This window comes from Orcinus orca, chromosome 4 (genome assembly GCF_937001465.1).
Source record: "Orcinus orca chromosome 4, mOrcOrc1.1, whole genome shotgun sequence".
NCBI classification, from domain to species: domain Eukaryota; kingdom Metazoa; phylum Chordata; class Mammalia; order Artiodactyla; family Delphinidae; genus Orcinus; species Orcinus orca.
In genome coordinates this window covers 14,912,191-14,935,415 of record NC_064562.1, presented here as the reverse complement: position 1 = coordinate 14,935,415, position 23,225 = coordinate 14,912,191, and the positions used below count along the sequence as shown (strand labels likewise).

Sequence of the window (23,225 nt, the reverse complement as noted above, 5' to 3'; positions counted from 1 at the left end):
TTTGTTAATCAGCTGAAATGTATCCATGTTATATCAAGTAAAAAGAGCCACAAACCTAGGAGAAAGAAAGGAAATACCCAAGGTAGAATTTTTTGAAAACACTATTATTTTCTATGTAAAATAGTTAATTTCTAAACTAGTTTAGCATATATCAAAAGCTATATTTTCTTTCGTACTTAATGGCTACATTCATATGAGTTCCTATGTGGAAGTTTCTATCCAGGGTATTTGCTAGTCATCCATCCATATGTTCCTTAAGAAACTGTATACCTTTTTCTTTTTCTTTTTTTTAAATGATTTATTTTATTTATTTATTTTTTGGCCGTGCCACGCGGCTTGTGGGATCTTAGTTCCCCGACCAGGGATCGAACCCATGCCCCCTACAGTGGAAGTGCAGAGCCCTAACCACTGGACCACCGGGGGATTCCCTACATCTTATTTTTCAAAAAGAAGTCTAAGTCAGCTTTTTATTTATCTGCTGAATCAGGAACTTCACATGGTTTGCTTTGGAGTGGGAGGAAAAGAGTGGTTAGCTTTTAGATGTAAAGGAGATCCTTAAGCACGATCAAACTTTTTCCTTCTTGTTTCTATAGTATTTCAGGAAATAGACACAGCTTTCCCTACATGGGATTCCTAACACAGAATGACAGTGGCAGGGCTCAGAAATGAAGCTAACAGGAAGTAAGAGACCAGCATGACACTGGAATTTGCATAGGCCAATTAAATCATATTCAGGTCTATAATCCAGCTGGGTATTATTTCTATGTATTATGGGAAGTCAAGGTCTCATTATGTATATTTTTCCTCTTTTGTCTTCAAACCATTTTAGTCTAGTCCCTTTATGCCCCCACTGTAATATCTTGTCTGTCGTATATCTGAGGTTCTGTTTCGAGACTTCATGCACCTCCCTGTATCTGGTCCTGAACAAACATCACATTACCGTAATTATGTGGCTTTATATATGTCTTGCTATCTGGTAGGTCAGGTCTTCTCCTTCTGTTCTCTTAATTTTTCTTGGCTATTTTAGTCCTTAGCATTTTTCCACTTGAAAGTTAGGATCAGATTTATCTGTAGAGTCTCTTGGATTTTGAATATAGACAATCTTTTTTATTGCAAATAAGGACAATTTTGTCTCTTCCTTTCCACTCCTTGCGTGCGTTATTTGTTGTTGTCTAATCTTGAATTAGCCAGGCCATCCAGGACCATGTTAAATAGGGGTAAGAGGGGTTTCTGGTTATTCCTCACATTAAAGAAAATGCTTCCATTTTGTTCCCCATTATGTATGACGTTTGCTCTGTTTTTTGTAGAGACTCTGTTAGATGAAGGAAGTTTTCTTTTACTCCCAGTTTACTAAGAGCTTTGGGTTTTTTGTTTGTTTTTGTTTTTTGGTTTTTTGAGAATTTTGATCACAAATGAGTGATTAATTTTATGCTTATTAATTAAGCATTTATTTAGCATCTGTTGAGAAGACAATATGGCTTAGAGTTTTTCCCTTTTAATCTATTGAGGTAGTATATCATACAGATGAATGTTTTGGTGTTGAAACATCTTGTATTCCTGGGATAAGCCTCATCTTGTCATGACATGTATGATCAAGCCACTCAAGATCTTTGTACATCCCCTTCTCGACCAGGCCCCCTTCCCTCGCATGACTATCCAGTTCTCTTAATTATACGGCTTAATCAGAAACTCTCCAGGTGCTTGCCCACTGCCCCTGCCGCTGGTTTCCCTGGTAACTGATGAGCCCACCTGTTGTCAATTCCCCCTATAAATGGTAGCCTCCTTCTCCCCTGAGCAGCAAAGATTGTTGCTATGTCCTGTTGCAGTCTGCATTACACGGAGGGATGTTTCTCCAGGACCTTTCGCTTGAGACCTGTAAGATCCTCTGTTCAATAACCATTGATGTTTCTGTCACTGACTCTGGGCTCTTTCTTTGGTCTTGTAGAGGCCGGGTAACTACAAGGCTTGCAGGCCTACAGGGTGCAGCCCCACATTATATTTAATATCTTTTTATACACTACTAAATTTGAATAGCTAATAAGTTATTTAGGATGTTTATAAGTGAGCTTAGTCTATAATTTTCCTCTTTTTTTTTTTTGCGGTACGTGGGCCTCTCACTGTTGTGGCCTCTCCCGCTGCGGAGCACAGGCTCCGGACGCGCAGGCTCAGCGGTCATGGTTCACGGGCCCAGCCGCTCCGCGGCATGTGGGATCTTCCCGGACCGGGGCACGAACTGTGTTCCCTGCATCGGCAGGCGGACTCTCAACCACTGCGTCACCAGGGAAGCCCTATAATTTTCCTCTTTTAACATCTTTGCACTTTTTCCGTTTTTCTATTCTTTGAAACTACTTGTAAAAGATAAGGATTATCTTTCCCCTGAGGATTAAGTAAAATTCACCTGTAAAATCATCTGGGCCTGGTGTCATTCATGGGTGTGACTAATTACCAATTCTGTTTCTTTACTCCTTGTTAAATGCAGGGTTTAGTTTCTTTTTGATTTGATTGTGTTAGTTTATGTGTTTCTCAGTGTATCCATTTAAGTGTTCAGAGTCAGTGATAGTTATTTGTAGTGTTAGCTTATGATTTTTAATCTATTTTATCTGCTATTATGACCCCTTTTTATTTGGAATTTTAATTGTCTGTGACTTTTCATATATTTTCCTCCTTATCAGTTTTGCTAGAGTTTTGCAATTTGACCTTTCACACATTTTATATAAAAGCCTGCCAGGCTCTAGTTTCAAGCAGTATGACCCTCCAACCCGCCATCTTGTGTGGAGGGGTTTTATTCCCCTTTATTCTGAAGAAGCTAAGCTCCTGGCTGCCCACTGCCTCTCTCAGAATGCCGTGTCCTGCTCACTGTATTTTGTTTCTGTTCATTTGGTCCAGGCAACGTTTATCTTGCTCTTAATTCTAACTTTATTATCTTCTTTGTATGTAATTTTCACTCTTTATGTCCCTACAGCAGAATAGGTTTATCAAAGAACATGATCTTGAGTCCAATCAAGTCACAGAGTACGGAGCACTGTATTGGTACTTTACACACAATATTTTCATTACCATCTTACAGGTGAGGAAAGTAAAGCCAGGAACAAGTGACCTGCCCAAGGCCACTCAGATAATAAGTGGCAGGGGTACCTCCAGAACTGGTCATTCCTTTTCATCACCTGCTCTACCCTAAGCTTGATCCTCACTGCATCCCTTGGCGGGGGTAGGGATATGTTTTAACTTCATCCTTGTAGTTCATGATCCTTATGAAATAAAGGCTTCAGCAAAGTGAGATTTACTGTTAACAGATATACTGCTAAATGCTATGAGGGACAAAATATGTTCTTGTACTTGTCTTTAGACTTTGATGTAAATTTCCTTATGCTTTGATTGGCCATTGAAACATTTACTTGGAATATTCCTCCTGGTAGTTTTCATGCGAAAGCTTATAAAATATAGGATCTTTAGAGTCAGTAAATGTTTCCAACAGTGTTTACCTTTAGTATTTATTTTTTTGTGTTATACAATGTGCACTTATATCCTAAAAAATCAAAAGTCTTCAAGTTTGGAGTTTTCTACCTTTAAAAATCAAGAAGCCAGACTTTTGCTCAGTAGAAAATATAATTATGCAAGTAACTACAGAAATGTGGTGTGCAAGTACAGCTTCATTAATGAGTTATGACAGTTGAAGGATGTTCTTGAAGGAAAGATAAGCATTTGCCAGATGTCCATTGGCCTGTGGTAAATCTTAGATTTAAAGATCTATTTGCAGAGAAATATAGACAGCTGCCAGCCTGGGCTAGGAATTTTTAAATGTCTCCTTTACTTGAATGAAATACAATATAAAATAACATGCTTTTGCAAATTAACGACAAGCAACAACCCCTTCATTTTCATGCAGAATTATGTAGTATTTGACCAAATGGGAAAAGTTATGTTTAATTTTTAATGTTGATCCTATGGACATATATGAATCTATATACACACGTAATATTGATAAGAAATACATAATTTCTTTGGAAGCACTGACAACTTAAAAAACTCAATTAAAAAATTGCGTAAAATGCTTTTCAAATAAAAACTCCAACTCAGAAGGACACTTCCACTCTGAAAGCTGTTTTTGTTCTTTCAATCTTTAAAATAGATAGACCAAGGAACAGTAACAATTACGTTTTTTATTTCCTACATAAGAGTGTTCCCTTTATTCTGATTCTGTAAAATGTTTTTTTTCTGAAGGAAACTTATTACTTTACACTTTTTATTGACTATTTTTGTGTTCTCACATCTTTCCCACTATCTCTAAGCTCAGCATTTCCAAGAAACTTGGAAAACAGTCTCATTGTTCTGATGTGCACTTCACTTAGTGCCCCAGATGTGAATTTCCTATATACATATTTCTCCTCCAAAGGAATTTGAGGCCGTAAATCTTGGAATTTTCGTTAGTTTACTCTAGTGAATTCTTGACAGAGAACATCCCCTCACGTACTGATGTGTGGCATGTGTCACAGTTCACTTGGGTGGTGACAAGACTAGCTAATGGAAGTGGACAGGACGTGGAATGTTAGGGTGACTCTGTCTCTAACAAGGAGCACCCGTTCCACAATATCTACACATGGAAAACCCAGGCCCAGAGAAACGGATTGGCTAGGAATCACCATCACCATCATTTCCTGGATCCTGAGGGGGTCTAGATAGGCAATCGGTTATTTTTGGTCATCCTTTCCACAGACACTTGAGATACACATGTACTTGAGATATGAGCTTAGCAATCTAGATTTTTATGATTTGTGTTTGATCTTTTATGTCATGTGACTTCAGATGGAATTTTGTTTTGCGACTTGAGCTCAACTTTTTTTTTTTAAAGAAATTTATTTATTTTATTTACGTATTGCTGTGCAGGCTTTAGTTGCGGCGAGTGGGGGCTACTCTTTGTTGCTGTGCATGGCCTTCTAATCGTTGTGGCTTCTCTTGTTGCGGAGCACGGGCTTCAGTGGTTGCGGCACGCAGGCTCAGTAGGTGTGGCTCATGGGCTCTAGAGCGCAGGCTCAGTAGTTGTGGCGCACGGGCTTAGTTGCTCTGCGACATGTGGGATCTTCCCGGACCAGGGCTCGAACCCGTGTCCCCTGCATTGGCGGGCGGATTCTTATCCACTGCCCCTCCAGGGAAGCCCTGAGCTCAACTTTTCTCAAAGAACCAGCTTTTAGTTTTATTGATCTTTGCTATTGTTTCCTTCATTTCTTTTTCATTTATTTCTGATCTGATTTTTATGATTTCTTTCCTTCTGCTAGCTTTGGGGTTTTTTTGTTCTTCTTTCTCCAATTGCTTGAGGTGCAAGGTTAGGTTGTTTATTCGAGATGTTTCCTGCTTCTTAAGGTGGGCTTGTATTGCTATAAACTTCCCCCTTAGAACTGCTTTTGCTGCATCCCACAGGTTTTGGGTCATTGTGTCTCCATTGTCATTTGTTTCTAGGTATTTTTTGATTTCCTCTTTGATTTCTTCAGTGATCACTTCATTATTAAGTAGTGTATTGTTTAGCCTCCATGTGTTTGTATTTTTTACAGATCTTTTCCTGTAATTGATATCTAGTCTCATGGCGTTGTGGTCAGAAAAGATACTTGATACAATTTCAATTTTCTTAAATTTACCAAGGCTTGATTTGTGGCCCAAGATATGATCTATCCTGGAGAATGTTCCATGAGCACTTGAGAAAAATGTGTATTCTGTTGTTTTTGGATGGAATGTCCTATAAATATCAATTAACTCCATCTCATTTAATGTATCATTTAAAGCTTGTGTTTCCTTATTTATTTTCATTTTGGATGATCTGTCCATTGGTGAAAGTGGGGTGTTAAAGTCCCCTACTATGAATGTGTTACTGTCGATTTCCCCTTTTATGGTTGTCAGTATTTGCCTTATGTATTGAGGTGCACCTATGTTGGGTGCATAAATATTTACAATTGTTATATCTTCCTCTTGGATCAATCCCTTGATCATTATGTAGTGTCCTTCTTTGTCTCTTCTAATAGTCTTTGTTTTAAAGTCTATTTTGTCTGATATGAGAATTGCTACTCCAGCTTTCTTTTGGTTTCCATTTGCATGAAATACCTTTTTCCATCCCCTTACTTTCAGTCTGTATGTGTCTCTAGGTCTGAAGTGGGTCTCTTGTAGACAGCAAATATATGGGTCTTGTTTTTGTATCCATTCAGCCAATCTGTGTCTTTTGGTGGGAGCATTTAGTCCATTTACATTTAAGGTAATTATCGATATGTGTGTTCCTATTCCCATTTTCTTAATTGTTTTGGGTTCGTTATTGTAGGTCCTTTCCTTCGTGTTTCTTGCCTAGAGAAGTTCCTTTAGCAGTTGTTGTAGAGCTGGTTTGGTGGTGCTGAACTCTCTCAGCTTTTGCTTGTCTGTAAAGGTTTTAATTTCTCCATCAAATCTGAATGAGATCCTTGCTGGGTAGAGTAATCTTGGTTGCAGGTTTTTCTCCTTCAACACTTCCAATATGTCCTGCCACTCCCTTCTGGCTTGCAGAGTTTCTGCTGAAAGATCAGCTGTTAACCTTATGGGGATTCCCTTGTGTGTTATTTGTTGTTTTTCCCTTGCTGCTTTTAATATGTTTTCTTTGTATTTAATTTTTGACAGTTTGATTAATATGTGTCTTGGCGTATTTCTCCTTGGATTTTTCCTGTATGGGACTCTCTGTGCTTCCTGGACTTGATTAACTATTTCCTTTCCCATATTAGGGAAGTTTTCAACTATAATCTCTTCAAATATTTTCTCAGTCCCTTTCTTTTTCTCTTCTTCTTCTGGAACCCCTATAATTCGAATGTTGGTGCGTTTAATGTTGTCCCAGAGGTCTCTGAGACTGTCCTCAGTTCTTTTCATTCTTTTTTCTTTATTCTGCTCTGCAGTAGTTATTTCCACTATTTTATCTTCCAGGTCACTTATCCGTTCTTCTGCCTCAGTTATTCTGCTATTGATCCCATCTAGAGTACTTTTAATTTCATTTATTGTGTTGTTCATCGTTGCTTGTTTCATCTTTAGTTCTTCTAGGTCCTTGTTAACTGATTCTTGCAATTTGTCCATTCTATTGTCCATTCTATCTCCAAGATTTCGGATCAACCTTACTATCATTATTCTGAATTCTTTTTCAGGTAGACTGCCTATTTCCTCTTCATTTGTTAGGTCTGGTGGGTTTTTATCTTGCTCCTTCATCTGCTGTGTGTTTTTCTGTCTTTTCATTTTGCTTATCTTACTGTGTTTGGGGTCTCCTTTTTTGCAGGCTGAAGGTTCGTAGTTCCTGTTGTTTTTTGTGTCTGTCCCCAGTGGCTAAGGTTGGTTCAGTGGGTTGTGTAGGCTTCCTGGTGGAGGGTACTAGTGCCTGTGTTCTGGTGGATGAGGCTGGATCTTGTCTTTCTCGTGGGCAGGTCCACGTCTGGTGGTGTGTTTTGGGGTGTCTGTAGACTTATTATGATCTTGGGCCGCCTCTCTGCTAATGGGTGGGGTTGTGTTCCTGTCTTGCTAGTTGTTTGGCATAGGATGTCTAGCACTGTAGCTTGCTGGTCGTTGAGTGAAGCTGGGTGCTGGTGTTGAGATGGAGATCTCTCCGAGATTTTTGCTGTTTGATATTATGTGCAGCTGGGAGGCCTCTTGTGGACCAGTGTCCTGAAGTTGGCTCTCCCACCTCAGAGGCACAGCACTGACTCCTGGCTGCAGCACCAAGAGCCTTTCATCCACAGGGCTCCTTAATTTGGGATGATTCGTTGTCTATTCAAGTATTCCACAGATGCAGGGTGTATCAAGTTGATTGTGGAGCTTTAATCTGCTGCTTCTGAGGCTGCTGGGAGAGATTTCCCTTTCTCTTCTTTGTTCTCACAGTTCCCAGGGGCTCAGCTTTGGATTTGGCCCCGCCTGTGCGTGTAGGTCGCCGGAGGGCGTCTGTTCTTTGCTCAGACAGGACGGGGTTAAAGGAGCCGCTGATTCGGAGGCTCTGGCTCACCCAGGCCGGGGGGGGGGGGGGGGGGGGTAGGGAGGGTCACGGAGTGCGGGGCGGGCCTGCAGCGGCAGAGGCCGGCGTGACGCTGCAGCCTGAGGCGAGCCGAGCGCTCTCCCGGGGGAGCCGTCCCGGATCCCAGGACCCTGGCAGTGGCGGGCTGCACAGGCTCCCCGGAAGAGCGTGTGGCTAGTGACCTGTGTTCGCACACAGGCCTCCTGGCTGCGGCAGCAGCGGCCCTAGCGTCCCATGTCCGTCTCTGGGCTCCGCACTCTTAGCCGCGGCTCGCGCCCGTCCCTGGAGCTCTCTCAAGCAGCGTTCTTAATCCCCTCTCCTCGAGCACCAGGAAACAAAGAGGGACGTAAAAGTCTCTTGCCTCTTCGGCAGGTCCAGACCCCTCCCTGGACTCTCTCCCGGCCAGCCGCGGCGCACCAACGCCCTGCAGGCTGTGTTCACGCCGCCAACCTCAGTCCTGTCCCGGCGCTCCGCTCCGACAAAAGCTGGAGCCTCAGCTCCCAGCCCCACCCGCCCCGGCGGGCGAGCAGACAAGCCTCTCAGCGGGTGAGTGCCGGTCGGCCCGATCCTCTGCGCTGGAATCTCTCCGCTTTGCCCTCCGCACCCCTGTTGCTGTGCTCTCCTCCGCGGCTCCCAAGCTCCCCCACTCCGCCTCCCGAAGTCTCCACCCGCGAAGGGGCTTCCTAGTGTGTGGACACTTTTCCTCCTTCACAGCTCTCTCCCGCTGGTGCAGGACCCGTCCCTATCCTTTTGTCTCTGTTTAGTTTTTTCTTTTGCCCTAACCAGGTACGTGGGGGGTTCCTTGCCTTTTGGGAGGTCTGAGGTCTTCTGCCAGCGTTCAGTAGGTGCTCCGGAGGAGTTGTTCCACGCGTAGATGTATTTCTGGTGTATCTGTGGAGAGGAAGGTGATCTCCGCGTCTTACTCTTCCGCCATCTTCCCGGAAGTATCTGAGCTCAACTTTTAATCTAATATTCTGTTACTATCTCTGAAAGACTTCCTTAGTAGATAATAAAGTATTTAATCTCACCTCTTTAAATAAGTGTTATTTATGATTTTTATTGAATTACTATATTATTAATTTTTAGTGTGATGTAATCGTGGTGTTTATTCTTGACTATAGAATGAATTCAAAGTTATTAACAGCTAATAATTAAGTGTTTAGCATTGTGCTAAATGCTTCGCATGTGTTACCTCATTAAAACCCCAAATCCATATTAGTATCTAATTATAAAAAGTGGACTTTGAAATACTTTGAAATTCAGAGAGATTTTGTTGACTAGCCCAAAGATACACAGAAACTAAGTGGAAGAACTGAACTTCAAATGAAAATGTTTCTTTCTCAGTTGCCTAATCATTATAAGATTACAATACATTCTACTATTAGTGCTTAAAATCATTAACTGTAAAGCTTATAAACAATGGAAATGAAATAGTACAAATCACAAACTCACAATGACCTCCATCTAACTAATATAGCCAGTTTTAGCAAACTTTTTAAATTTTATTTTATTTATTTTTTAGCGGTACGTGGGCCTCCCATTGCCGCGGCCCCTCCCGTCGTGGAGCACAGGCTTCGGACACGCAAGCTCAGCGGCCATGGCTCACGGGCCCAGCCTCTCTGCGGCATGGGGGATCCTCCCGGACCGGGGCACGAACCCATGTCCCCCGCATCGGCAGGCGGACTCCCAACCACTGCACCACCAGGGAAGCCCTTAGCAAACTTTCTAAGAAATGTTTGCTTTCTTTCTTCCTCGCTCCTCTAGAGAGAGAATAAACAAGTAGGCCCACCATTGTCCCATCCCAGCAGAGGTCCCCAAGGTGGGGTGTGTTTGTATGTGTAAGCAACCCAATAAAACCCAGCAGCATGGATGCAGCAAAAGAAGAGAGAACTATTTCCTCAAGTCTTTTTGATTCTCTGAGGGAAAAGCAACAGGGGAGGGAAGAGAGGAGATGACAGGTTGACATGGCTGGTTTTACATGCCTTGTGTGTGTACCCTGCTCTTGCAATCCTTACCCAGCTGTCCTCACAAACTCAGCTGTGTCACCGAAGCAAACAACAAACCAAATGTCGACACCATTCATTATGTGTCTAAAGGCAGGACAAAAAATTCTTAAAATGCAAAGTTTTTGACTCCATTCTCTGAAGTTTGGTATATAGATACCCTATTACTCCGATGTCTTTTTACAAATAAAACTTGAATTTGATTATTTCACTGGAATATTCCATCTAGTTCTTAAAGACAGTCAAGATTTTATTTCTATCAAGTTTTCTCCATATGTTATTGGGGTAGTGATTTATAATTCTGGTTTTGAAATATCTTCTAATATCTCTGGTTATCTCAGAAGATGCCAAAAAGTTTTCGAAAAGTCCTCCAAGAAAAATGTTGAAACATCTCTAGAGGGCTGTTAAAATAATTCCTCTATTTTTCTCCTTCCAGAATCGCACCATGCCAAACTACAAACTCACTTATTTTAATATGAGGGGGAGAGCAGAAATTATTCGTTATATATTTGCATATTTGGACATAAAGTATGAAGACCACAGAATAGAACAATCTCATTGGCCTGAAATCAAGTCAAGTAAGTAGCACAAATGTAGTTCATGGAAATGTATGTAGAGAAAATGTTTCCAGAACCTTCTGTCTTTCCTCAGGGAAAGGAAAATAGAAAGGTTTTTAAATCTCATGGAGCTTTACACTGAGAAGCAGCAGTTCAGGCAAGTTAAATAAATGCTCTGTGACCCAGAAAATTTCCTATTGAGGTGAAAACACAAAACTGACAGAGGGGGCATATAAAAATAACACAACGTGAAGCTTTATCAGAAGAGCTGAAATGGAGGAAATACTGAAGTCAAACTTTTGACCATTGGACTAGCCTGGGCTTGCTCAGATATCAATAACATTTGGATGATAGATAAGATAAGCTGCTGTAACAGAAAACAAAACTCAGATGGCTTAAATAACAAGGAAATGAATTGTACCACATAACGGAAAATCCAGAAGTAGGCCAGGTTTCAAAGGATGGCTTTATCCATTTTTCCTCCTCAGCGTGTTGGCTAAATCATGAAGCTGGTAGCAATATGTTTGCTGCAATTCCAGCCTCGCAGTGTTGAAAAGCAATTTTGAGAGGCTAGAGGAGAAAGCACTGCTTCCTTAAGTGTTCCCAGAAGAATGAGGAAAAACTTTCCAGGAGACCTCAGCAAACCTCTCATGTTTCACTGGCTCAGATTGGGTCACGTGTCCATTTCTGAACCAATCATTGGCAAAGGGAGTGGGAGGAACCTTAGAATCATCTAGTCCACCTCTGAAGTAGGGGATGGAAGCAGTTTTCATGAGGCTTTGTGACCATATGAGAGAGGGGTGGGTACGTGAACAAAACTGGGGTCTGTATGATCAGAGGAAAGAGCAAATTTACAAATTGGGCGGGTAGCACAATGAAAACATGCTTCTTAGCACTCAGGACAGTGAGGAAGAATTAGAAATATTATTAAACAAACAAAAGTGTGTGGTTTTCAGTTAAGTTGTAAGTCATCCTCTAGATGCTTGCCATGTTCCCTGGAAATACTAAATATTAAGTGTCTAAAATTTATATTTTTATGCTAGATTATTAAAATTTCAGATAAAGATGAAGCTGAAGAAAACAACTATATAGCATTTGTATGCTATCAGAACTGGATAGTCTGCAGACCCTATTTCATTTAATTTCTCTAACACGTCAACACGGGATGTATTATTGTTTCTATTTTATAGTTGGATTAACTATTAATTTTATAGTTGGAAGCACACAGAGTTTAGGTATTTTTTCCAAGTTCACAGCCCTAGCAAGGTACAGCTGATTTTCAAACACAGGTCCATCTAATACCATAGCCCAAGTTATTTGCACTAGATAATGCCAACAAAAATAATACCATGATAATTGACGTATTCACAATAAGTATTGCCACTTGCCTTTTGGAAGCATGAGTTTCTCTGAAGTCATTGCCCCTGTAATTACTCCTTTTCTTATCAGAGAACTCTTCTCCGATGGGATAGAATATCTTATTTCCTGTTCTTCTGAAACTTTACCTTTAATATCCAAGCATTTCTTCTGATATCAGAATTTGTACATGAGCTTCTGTGGGCATAAAATAGGTGAATATTAAATTTATCCATTAAATAAGTCAAGATGAATAGCAAGTTGTGGAGGTATTACATATAACAAATTCTGCCTTTTAGTTTTTAGATATAAGTTCTTTGTATTCTTTATACCCTATTCTACCTTAACTTTTCATTGTTATTAAAAATGGAATTACTGCATTTTCTTAATGTTTTCACATATTCTTAGAATTGAAAGGGATCTTGAAGTTAATGATGGTTAAGCTACAGTTTCAAATGCTTTAACATACACCCAACACAAAAATGGCTTAAAGAGGAGAAAAATTTATTTCTTTTGCATAAAAGCCCAAGTTAGTATAGCAGTTCTGCCCCATGATGTTGTCAATGATGAGGCTCTTTCATTTCTGTTCATCTGCACCCGTAGTGGGTTCTTATTGACACAGTGTGAATAGTTCACCCTCCTTCCATATTCCAACTCACAGAAAGTGCAGAAGAGGGAAGAGAACACACCTCTTCCTTTTAACAGCCTGACCAGGAAGTTGCACACATCACATCAGTTATATCTGTTTGGCAAGAAATTAGTCACGTGGTCATGCATTACTACGAAGGAAGCTGGGGAACGTTGACTTTATTGTGGACAACCATTTGCCCAGCTAAAAATCCAGGATTTTATTACTTTGAGAAAAAAAGCAAAGAATAGATATTGAAAAGCAGTTTCTATTACAAATTGTATCTGGTATCATCTCCTGTCCAATTTAGGGATGCTCTCTGGTGTTTGAAACTCGCTATGACCATCCCCTCTGCTATAATCTAGAATGTCATTGGATATTTCTATTAAAATTTTCTTCCTGGTCAAACCTGGTAGATTGTACACATGTGTTTAATCTCTCCTTTAAAAACATTAAAGTACTTTAAAAAAAGTCACCACCACTCCAAGGACAAAGAAATCAACCTTGAATATGATAGCACAAAATTCTGGAAGCTAGAAAACCGGTCAAAGAATGGTAAGGTGACTTACCATTAAGGCCAGTGATGCTCAAATATAAGCCTGGAGGAGGAGAAGGCAAGCTAAATCACCCCAGAGATCCTCCAGAGGGTCAGGAATTGGTTGCAAAAGATAACTTTAAGAGCTGAGCTGATACAGGGTTGCCTGGAAAAATATGAAGAAGCAGTATGACCACAAGTTCCCTCTCTCTCCCTGGAAGAAGCATAGAGATTACTTTCAAGAGGATGGACCAGAGGATTCTAGGACACCAGGCATGTCTCGGACACAATGCTACAGTAAACATGGCATTCAGTGGAAGTCTAGAAACTAGATGGTGGGACCAACAGCCCTTTCCCCTGCTCTACAATCAATGGCAACCAGACTAATATCCCTTACACAGGAAATGGGAGGAATTCTCTCTGGGGAAGCTGATCAGTCTAAGAAAAACGTCTAACAGATACTGAACAGATGGGGATCCCTCAGTGAATTTGCTTAGCCCAATCTGTGGGCAAGCCCCTCCTATGCACACTGAGGTTCCAGTGAGCGTTTACCTCTTTGCCCTTTTAAATAGTAATGGCAAGTCAAAAGTTAACCCATATTTGCGAAAACTCTCTAATATAAAACAGACCTAAAACCAAACACCTCTGGAGATGTCAAGATGGTATAGCAAGAAAACAAGTTCAAAAATATAAAATCCTCAGAGAAAAGAGAAGATATTCTATACAATCTTAAAGGAATGTATGGAGACAAAAATTTCTTGGAAATGAATGTCGGATACAAAGAAATCAATAAAATGATGAAAACTAAGTAAATCCCCCAGAAAGCACAATAGGAAAAAAACAAAAAATAAGAGAAAAAAGATAAGGAAAATTGAGAATGAACCAGTTTAGGAGGTCCAACATCTCCATGAAATTCTGGAAAGGGAGAACAGAAAGAAGAGGGAGGAAAACTTAAAAGAATTTTCCTTATACAAAATTGAAATTACCTCCATGTGGCTTTCATACATTGGTCTTGGACTTACCATTTTAATCCATGGAGAACCAATTATTTTTTCTCTCACATCCAGTTATTATAAGACATTTAGTAAATTTAAGACATCATAGAGAAAAAGACATTGCAGTATAGTCAGTTTAATGAAAACTCTGAAGATAAGGTCTTTGGCTGAATTCAGAATTGAGTCCCTAGGTAACTCATTACCAGTATCTCTATTTAGATGTCAACTTTTGGAGCTTCCTTGATCGTTTCTCTGATCATTATTGTGAAATTCAGTCCACCCTTCCCACCCCTGACTCTACTTCTTGATTTAGGTACTATTTCCTATGGACTGTCTGAGATCCGCCATCACATCTAGGTTCAAAGGACAACTCTCTTCTCTTCCTGGAGTGTTCCATTTATTTCCCCTGGTTTGGGTTTGCTCACCACCCAAGTAGAACAAGCTTCTGTTAGACTCTGTCTGCTAATTTACGTGTAGTGCCTGTGCCTGCAAGCATAGGAACAGCACAGAGCAGAATGGGACCATCACTCCTGGCACAAGTGTAGACATTTTTCTAAGACGTTTTACCAAGATCACAGTAGATATGTTGGCAGCCATATCATACTGAGGCCTTGCATTCAGCACCACTAAATCTCTTAAAGCTTTTTGACAGGTGCTCCTGTTAAGTTACAACTCCAACACCATGAAATTCTTTTTTTCTGGAACCAAATAAAGGACTTAGCATTTGTCTTCTTAAATTGCTTCTTGTTAGATGCAGCCCATATTCCAATTGTTGGCAATTATTCCAAGCTTGGCTAAAATGCTTCCAGTAGCTGAAAGCTTACCACCTCATAAGAAAACACATTCCATTGTAATAGCTCCAAAGGTAACAGAATTATTCTTCATCTTGAGTTAAAATATGCCCTTTAGGACTTCCCTGGTGGTGCAGTGGTTAAGAATCTGCCCGCCAATGCAGGGGACACGGGTTCGAGCCCTGATCCGGCAAGATCCCACATGCCGCGGGGCAACTAAACCCTTGCGCCACAACTACTGAGCCTGCGCTCTAGAGCCCGCGAGCCACAACTACGGAGTCCGTGCTCTGCAACAAGAGAAGGCACCGCAATGAGAAGCCCGCGCACCGCAACGAAGAGTAGCCCCCGCTCGCCGCAACCGGGGAAAATCCCACGCGCAGCAACGAAGACCTAACGCAGCCCACCACCAAAAAATTAATTAATTAATTAAAATATGCCCTTTAAAAATTTCTTCTTGGTTCTCATTCTGCATTTTAGAGATAGTCCAAATAAGTAAGATTATTTTTCCATTTGATAGCTATGCCATGTTGGAGATGGTGTTTATGTTCCACTTCATTTGTTCTGTCCTCTTCAGTGAAGAGTGGTAGAAGTTCTTCAGCCAATCCTCATATCATGTGATTTTCAGACCCTCTCTAACTTGGATACTATCCTCTGGGCTTGCTCTGATTTTTAATGTCTTTCAAAAACATGGCTCTTAGAACTAGAAAACAGCTGAGTAAGAGTTCCAACTGGATTTCACCTCTCACTTGGCTCTCACCTCTATCAGGTGTGTGATCTGGACTATTTCTATAACCTCTCTTCATCTCATTTCCTCATTTATAAAATGAGATGGTAGTTAATACCTACTTCATAGGGTTATTGTAAGTACCAGAAGACTGAATGGGCACGTTAAATATTTAGTACAATGCCTAGCACAAAAGGAAGCACCCCTCAAAATGTCAGGCATGTTAATTCCCTCTTGATTACATACTTTGCTTCAAATAAGGCATCACAGTTTGTATCAGTTTTATTTGGGATTTTGTTTTGCTCACTGCAGTATCTCAAACACCTGGAATAGTACTTGGCACACTTATTAGGTAAGTGTTCAAAGATGTTTTTATTCCTGATGTGAACTGTAGTTCATCTTGTACTTATTCAGTGCAAATGAAAGACACTTGAAGGTTGATTCTAGTAGTTGTGTTACAGTCATGGGATTATGAGTGGCACTTTATTCTTTTCCCTCTTTCCAAAATAATTATATGTCCCAACCTAAGGCACTGGTTGGGAAAATTGTGATTAATTCATATGGCAAAATGTATGCTTTAAAAAATGATGTTTTATTGATTTAGAAAGATTTTAAAAGGTATTATCAAATTTAAAAAAGTGGTTTACAAACATATATACATTATGATTTTGTTTTGATATATATATGGGAAAGCAATTAAAATATTTATCATTGTGTGGTAGAATTATTTTTATCTTCAACTTAGAATTTTTCTATAATGAAGAATAATAAATTATTCTCTGACAAAAATATAATAGGTTTAGATAAGAAAACAAAGTAGGATTTACAGATAAATATTAATACACCTGCTATGAATCTGTCCTATATTTGTACAAATATGCTTGTCGCTTACTATATACTTCAAATGATCAATAAGAATTTGGCTAAGTTCCTTATCATAACTCAATATCAAACTCTTCATATTCCTCAGACTATGGTTTTAAAGAATAATTAATGTAATCTCTGAGGACTGAAAATTTAATAAGGCTTTAAAAGTTAAAAAAATTATATAGTAAGTATGTGAGATAATATATAATATATATCGATAGTATCACTGTAAACTTGGGGTTTAGACCCAGTTCTGTCACTAAGTCTATAGCAGCTCTTCTAACAACTCTTCTTTTCCCCTTTTCTAAAAAAATTGGGGTATAGTCGCTGTTCAATATTATATAAGTTGCAGATGTACAGTATAGTGATGCACAATTTTTAAAGGTTATACTCCATTCATAGTTATTATAAAATATTGGCTGTATTCCCCATGTTGTACAATATATCCTTGTAGCTTATTTTATACCTAATAGTTTGTACCTCTTACTCCCCCACCTCTATCTTGTCCCTCCCCTCTTCCCTCTCTCCACTTGTAGCCACTCATTTGTTCTCTATGTCTGTGAGTCTGTTTCTTTTTCTAACAACTCTCTTTTTTTAAACTTGTAAAATGTAAAGATTCCACTAGAGGATGCCTAATGTCCCTTCTAGAATTAATATTCAAGAATTCTGTAACATTACTATCATGTTTTATTTCCACAATTATCAGTAAAATGGAAGTATTATAACTTGATTTTGTTCTGGAAGTTGATTCTTTGCTCATTTTATTTTAAGCTCTTCCATTTGGCAAAATTCCCATTTTGGAAGTTGATGGATTGAACCTTCACCAGAGCCTAGCAATAGCAAGATATCTGACCAAAAATACAGGTAATATATTTATTGTGTGTACAGTTTTTGATAACTGAAAAAAAAACATGGCATATATTCAATATTCATTAAGTAACGTTATTACTGAATGGGATTAAAATATAGTGCAAAGGAGAATGGGATTCAGTGCCAGAGAAGTATAAATATACCATCTCTACCAGTTTAATTTCCCCTGAGTTCCCTAGACAATTAATTTTATACTGCCTGCAGTCTCTCCTGCCCCACACTTCCTTGTCCTCAATCCCTTATTGGAATTTAGCTGAAAAATTAGACAGATGTGTCTGAACCCAAACTTTTGCTAGCATGCATATCACAGGTTATCAGAGAAGATTAATTAATGGGAAATACGTGTGGCATAGGGAGGCTGAAATGACTCATACTATTAAAATCATGTACCCAATGTCTTTCATCCTAATCATGCTAAAAAAAAATAGAAGGGGAGTCTTCTTTGCCTCCATAAAGTGCCATCTGAGGCCTCCTGAGTGGGTAGTTGGCTACTGGATTGTTTATTTAGCGCATGCGCTAACGTGATGAGATGAGGAGTGTAAGGGAAACTTAGTTCTTGTCTTTGCCTGGTGCCTTTCCCCATCTTATGCTCTGCTGTCTTCTCTCTCCCCTCACACTCTCATAACACTTTTTGAGTGAAAGGCTACATTTGACTTCCTTTAAAGACCCTTTCTTTATAAATAATCTGCAGAATCAGCATGTCCCACTCCTGACACTGACACCCTCTTTGCTACCCCCAAAACCACTATGATCCAAGCTGTAGAGACATGGTTATCTTTTTTTTTTTAATTCGTTTAATTAATTAATTTATTTATTTGGCTGCGTTGGGTCTTCGTTTCTGTGCGAGGGCTTTCTCTGGTTGCGGCGAGCAGGGGCTACTCTTCATCGCGGTGCGCGGGCCTCTCACTGTCGCGGCCTCTCCTGTTGCGGAGCAGAGGCTCCAGATGCGCAGGCTCAGTAGTTGTGGCTCATGGGCCCAGTTGCTCAGCGGCATGTGGGATCTTCCCAGACCAGGGCTTGAACCCATGTCCCTTGCATTGGCAGGCAGATTCTCAACCACTGCGCCACCCAGGAAGGCCGAGAGACATGGTTATCTTACCAATAAAATGGGCCATAATTACTAGACCTTCATTTTTGGACCAAAGTAATGTATGTATGTTAAAAATACAAAAATTTGTGTTACACTAACACATTTCAGCCAACAAAATTTTTTGGAAGTTTAAAAGAGATGGAGGGACTTCCTTTGTGGTCCAGTGGCTAAGACTCTGCACTCCCAGTACAGGGGGCCTGGGTTCGATCCCTGGTCAGGGAACTAGATCCCACATGCCACAACTAAGAATTCACATGCAGCAACCAAAAAAGAAAAGATCCCATATGCTAAAACCCAGCAGAGCCAAATAAATTAATAAATAGATAGATAGATAGCTAAATATAAGAGATGGAGATGACTTCTGACTATGGAAATTTGACTTTGAAGTGGAAATGACATTTGAGTTCAGCATGAAAAGATACCTAGACTTTCAAGAGAAATATCTGGACTTGAGCAGTGTTTCTCAAATTTTATGTGCATCAGGATCACTTGGAGGTTCATTAAAACAGATTGTTCAGCCTTGTCTCCAGAGATTGTGATTCAATAGGCCTAGGGTGGGAAATTTGCATTCTTACCAATTTCCCAGATGATGCTTATGCAGCTGGTCCATGGAACTCACTTAGAGAATCTCTGGACTAGAACATTCCAGACAGAAAAAATGGCAGGAGAAAAAGGAAAGAACTTCAAAATTTGCTGGGTGGAGCGGAAGCAGAAAGAGAAAGGGATGGAAAAATAGATTCTGGTAAGAAAGAGCCAGAGTATTAATGTCATCCCTTAAAGAACTGTAGAGTTTTTTGGGGTTTTTTTTGTGGTAGACGGGCCTCTCACCGTTGCGGCCTCTCCCGTTGCAGAGCACAGGCTCCGGACGCGCAGGCTCAGCGGCCATGGCTCACGGGCCCAGCCGCTCCGCGGCATGTGGGATACTCACGGACTAGGGTATGAACCCGTGTCCCCTGCATCGGCAGGCGGACTCTCAACCACTGCGCCACCAGGGAAGCCCCTGTAGAGTTGTTTTTAAATTGAGATATAATTCACATATAACATTACATTAGTTTCAGGTGTATGACATAATGATTCAGTACATGTATATATTGCTAAATGATCACACAGTAAATCTAGTTAACATCCATCACCTCACGTAGTTACAGATTTTTTTCCTTGTGATGAGAACTTTTTTTTTAAATAAATTTATTTATCTATTTATTTATTTATTTTGGGCTGCATTGGGTCTTAGGAGAACTTTTAAGAACTACTCTCTTAGCCACTTTCAAATAGATGGTATTCTTAGCTATACTCACCATGCTGTACATTACATCGCCAGGGAGTATTTATCTTCTAACTGGAAGTTTGTATCTTTTGACCACTTCCACCCATTTTACTGCCCCTACCACTGCTCCTGCCTCTGGTAACCATCTGTTCTCTGTATCTTTGAGTTAGTTATTAGCAGTAATTTTTAAAGATTCCAATATGAGTGAGATCACACAGTGTTTGTCTTTCTCTGTCTGACTTCAACTTTAAATTTTTATCTGGAAAAGCAACATAACCATGGCTATGAGCTTAGGAAGATTATTCTGGCCATACTTTGTTTGGCATGACTGCAGGGGTGCCTATTTGGGAAATATGAGAAAGTTTGTGAAGATAGAATCATCCTAGGGTTAGAAGACATACTGGCATGTGGAGGGAAGTCTATTTGAGCAGGAGAGTAAGGGCCAGGCAGACGACACCTGGACATAGCTCCTTATTCCCATAACTCCTTGGCCTTATGCTCTTCCTTGTCCTCTTCTTAAAAGAAAAAGTTCCTTAACTTGCAGTATCCTTTCCATTGTCTGTCTTTCCCAGTTAGCTGTAAGTGCCATGCAGGCAAGGAATTGATCTCCTTTGTTCACTGCTGTAGCCCCAGTTGCGGCCGACCCCAAAGGATACATAGAAAACTATCCCAAAGGAAGCTGAGAGGGCTTACCTGGTGGCGCAGTGGTTGAGAGTCTGCCTGCCGATGCAGGGGACGCGGGTTCGAGCCCCAGTCTGGGAAGACCCCACATGCTGCGGAGCAGCTGGGCCCGTGAGCCATGGCCGCTGAGCCTGTGCGTCCGCAGCCGGTGCTCTGCAACGGGAGAGGCCGCAATAGTGAGAGGCCTGCGTACCGCAAAAAAAAAAAAAAAAAAAAAAAAAAAAAAGGAAGCTGAGAATATGGCTCTGGAATTTGGGACTAAACATGTTGAATGAGTCATCTGTATAAAATTGACAGCTGAAGCCTTGAGTGTGGAAGTCAAAGTAGGGATGAAAATGAGTGAAGAGACCTTATGATACAATTCGGAGGGATTTCTCAAGGTCAGAAAGAAGAATCAGTCTTTGAACATCACACACGTGAAAATATAGATAGCTTACAGAAGAACGTTAATTACTAAGGCATTTTCTTTCACTTTTAACAGCTTTATTGAGGCGTGATTTACATACAGTTCACCCATTGTCAGTATATACAGTTCCTTGATTTTTAGTAAATTTATACATTTGTACAAAAGCAACCTATTTTGTATTTTTATTTTTTATTAAAGTTACAAGTTATAGGCGTACAATATAGTGATTCACAATTTTTAAAGTTACACTCCATTCACAGTTATAATAAAATATTGGCTATATTCCCTGTGTTGTGCCATATATCCTTGTAGCTTATGTTATACATAATAGTTTGTACCTCTTAATCCCCTACTCCTATATTGCCTCTCCCCGCCCCCACTGGTAACCACTAGTTTGTTCTCTATTATCTGTGAGTCTGCTTCTTTTTTGTTATATGCACTAGTTTGTTGTACTTTTTAGATTCCACATATAAGTGATATGATACAGTATTTGTCTTCCTCTGTCTGACTTATTTCACTTAGCGTAATACCCTCTAATTCTATCCATGTTGCTGCAAATGGCAAATATTCTTTCATTCTTTTTTATGGCTGAGTAATATTCCATTGTATATATATATATATATATATATATATATATATATATATATATATATATACACCATATCTTTTTTATCCATTCATCAGTTGATGGATAGGTTGCTTAGGTTGCTTCCTTATCTTGGCAATTGCAAATAATGCTGGTATGAACATTGGGGTGAATGTATCTTTTTGAATTAGAGATTTTGTCTTTTCCATATGTATGCCCAGGAGTGGAATTGCTGGGTCATATGGTAGTTCTATTTTTAGTTTTTTGACAAACTTCCCTACTGTTTTCCACAGTGGCTGCTCCAATTTACATTCCCACCAACAGTGTAGGAGGGTTCCCTTTTTCTTTTTCTCCACATCCTTGCCAACATTTGTTACTTGTGTCCTTTTTGATGATAGCCATTTTGACAGGTGTGAGGTGATATCTCATTGTGGTTTTGATTTGCATTTCCCTGATGACTAGCGATGTTGAGCATCTTTTCATGTGCCTATTGGCCATCTGCATGTCCTCTTTGGAAGAATATCTATTCAGTTCTTCAAACCAGTTTTTAGTTAGATTATTTGTCCTTTTGATGTTGAGTTGTATGAGCTGTTTGTATACATTGGATATTAATCCCTTATCGGTCATATCATTTGCAAATATTTTCTCCCATTCAGTAGATTGTCTTTTCATTTTGTTGACAGTTCCCTTGGCTGAAATGCAACCTATTTTAGAATGCTTCTACACTGAATCATTTTAGAATGATTCCTTAGCAAAATGATGGTCAGCGAATGGCAGTAAAGAAAAAAAAACAACACTTCTATTATTTTAAACTTATAGTTCCCAGGAAGCAAACAAATGCTCCTGACAAAAAATTATCTGCACATGTAACAGTAATTCTTTCTACAAGATAAATGATAATGTATGTACAGGTTATTTATTGTAGTATCACTTGCACTAGCAAAAGACTGGAAACAAACCCAATCAGTTGAGGCTAGTTAAATAAATTGTGGCACTTCCACTTAAAGGAATCCCATGTACCTGAAAAAAGAGCAAGGATGCCCTTAAGGGACTTGTAAGAAAAGACCTCTAGGATATATGGGGAAGGTGCGTTTTGAGTGGGATACCGATTCTTATTTTCATTAAGAAACAATGGAAGAATACAAAATAAATGAATGAAAATGGTTACCAATATGGTAGGTAGGTAAGGAAGCAAAATGAAGTGAATGGGTCAGAGGAGGAAGTTAGTCTTCACTGGACACTGTTTTATACTGTTTTGAATTTTTGAACCATATTAATATATTGCCTATTTTTTAAAAAGTTTTACTATAGTAAAATAAATTGAGCATATTCTTGGGCATAAAATGGCCTGTCTCTATTCCATAGATTTGGCTGGAAAAACAGAATTGCAACAATGTCAAGTTGATGCAGTCGTGGACACATTGGATGATTTCATGTCTCGTTTTCCTTGGGCAGAGAGAAAACAAGATATAAAAGTAACGTGATCAGTTTGCTGTTACTGCTATTAATCATATCCACTTGCCAAACATTATGTTAGGTGCTTTTCAAAGTTCCTTTTTATCAAAGTAAGACATACATCTAGTTTTAAAATATCAAATTATATTAAAAAGTTTAAAACAAATTACTACAGTGGTTCCCAGCCTTACCTCTTCATATTAACCCTTCCTCAGATGCAACCCTCATTTTAACACTTTTAGCTGTTTCTTTAGGATTTATATATCTCCATATTTTCTATAGGATATGTAAATATGGCTTTCTTTGATTCACAAATTTTAGATAGTTTGGGCCTCTCACTGTTGTGGCCTCTCCCGTTGCGGAGCACAGGCTCCGGACACGCAGGCTCAGCGGCCATGGAGCATGGACCCAGCCTCTC

The 23,225-nt window shown here is 39.7% G+C and overlaps 1 protein-coding gene across 1 annotated transcript in view; it reads left to right on the top strand.

Moving 5' to 3' along the window:
- Positions 1-9,328: 9,328 nt before the first annotated feature.
- Positions 9,329-23,225, top strand: part of HPGDS (hematopoietic prostaglandin D synthase) — a 31,209-nt gene continuing 17,312 nt past the window's right edge. The window contains exons 1-3 of the mRNA XM_004276979.3: positions 9,329-10,577; positions 17,224-17,316; positions 22,718-22,827. Of these exons, the coding sequence (XP_004277027.1) occupies positions 10,445-10,577; positions 17,224-17,316; positions 22,718-22,827 (336 nt within the window). The 5' untranslated portion in view covers positions 9,329-10,444. The remainder of the gene's footprint in view (positions 10,578-17,223; positions 17,317-22,717; positions 22,828-23,225) is intronic.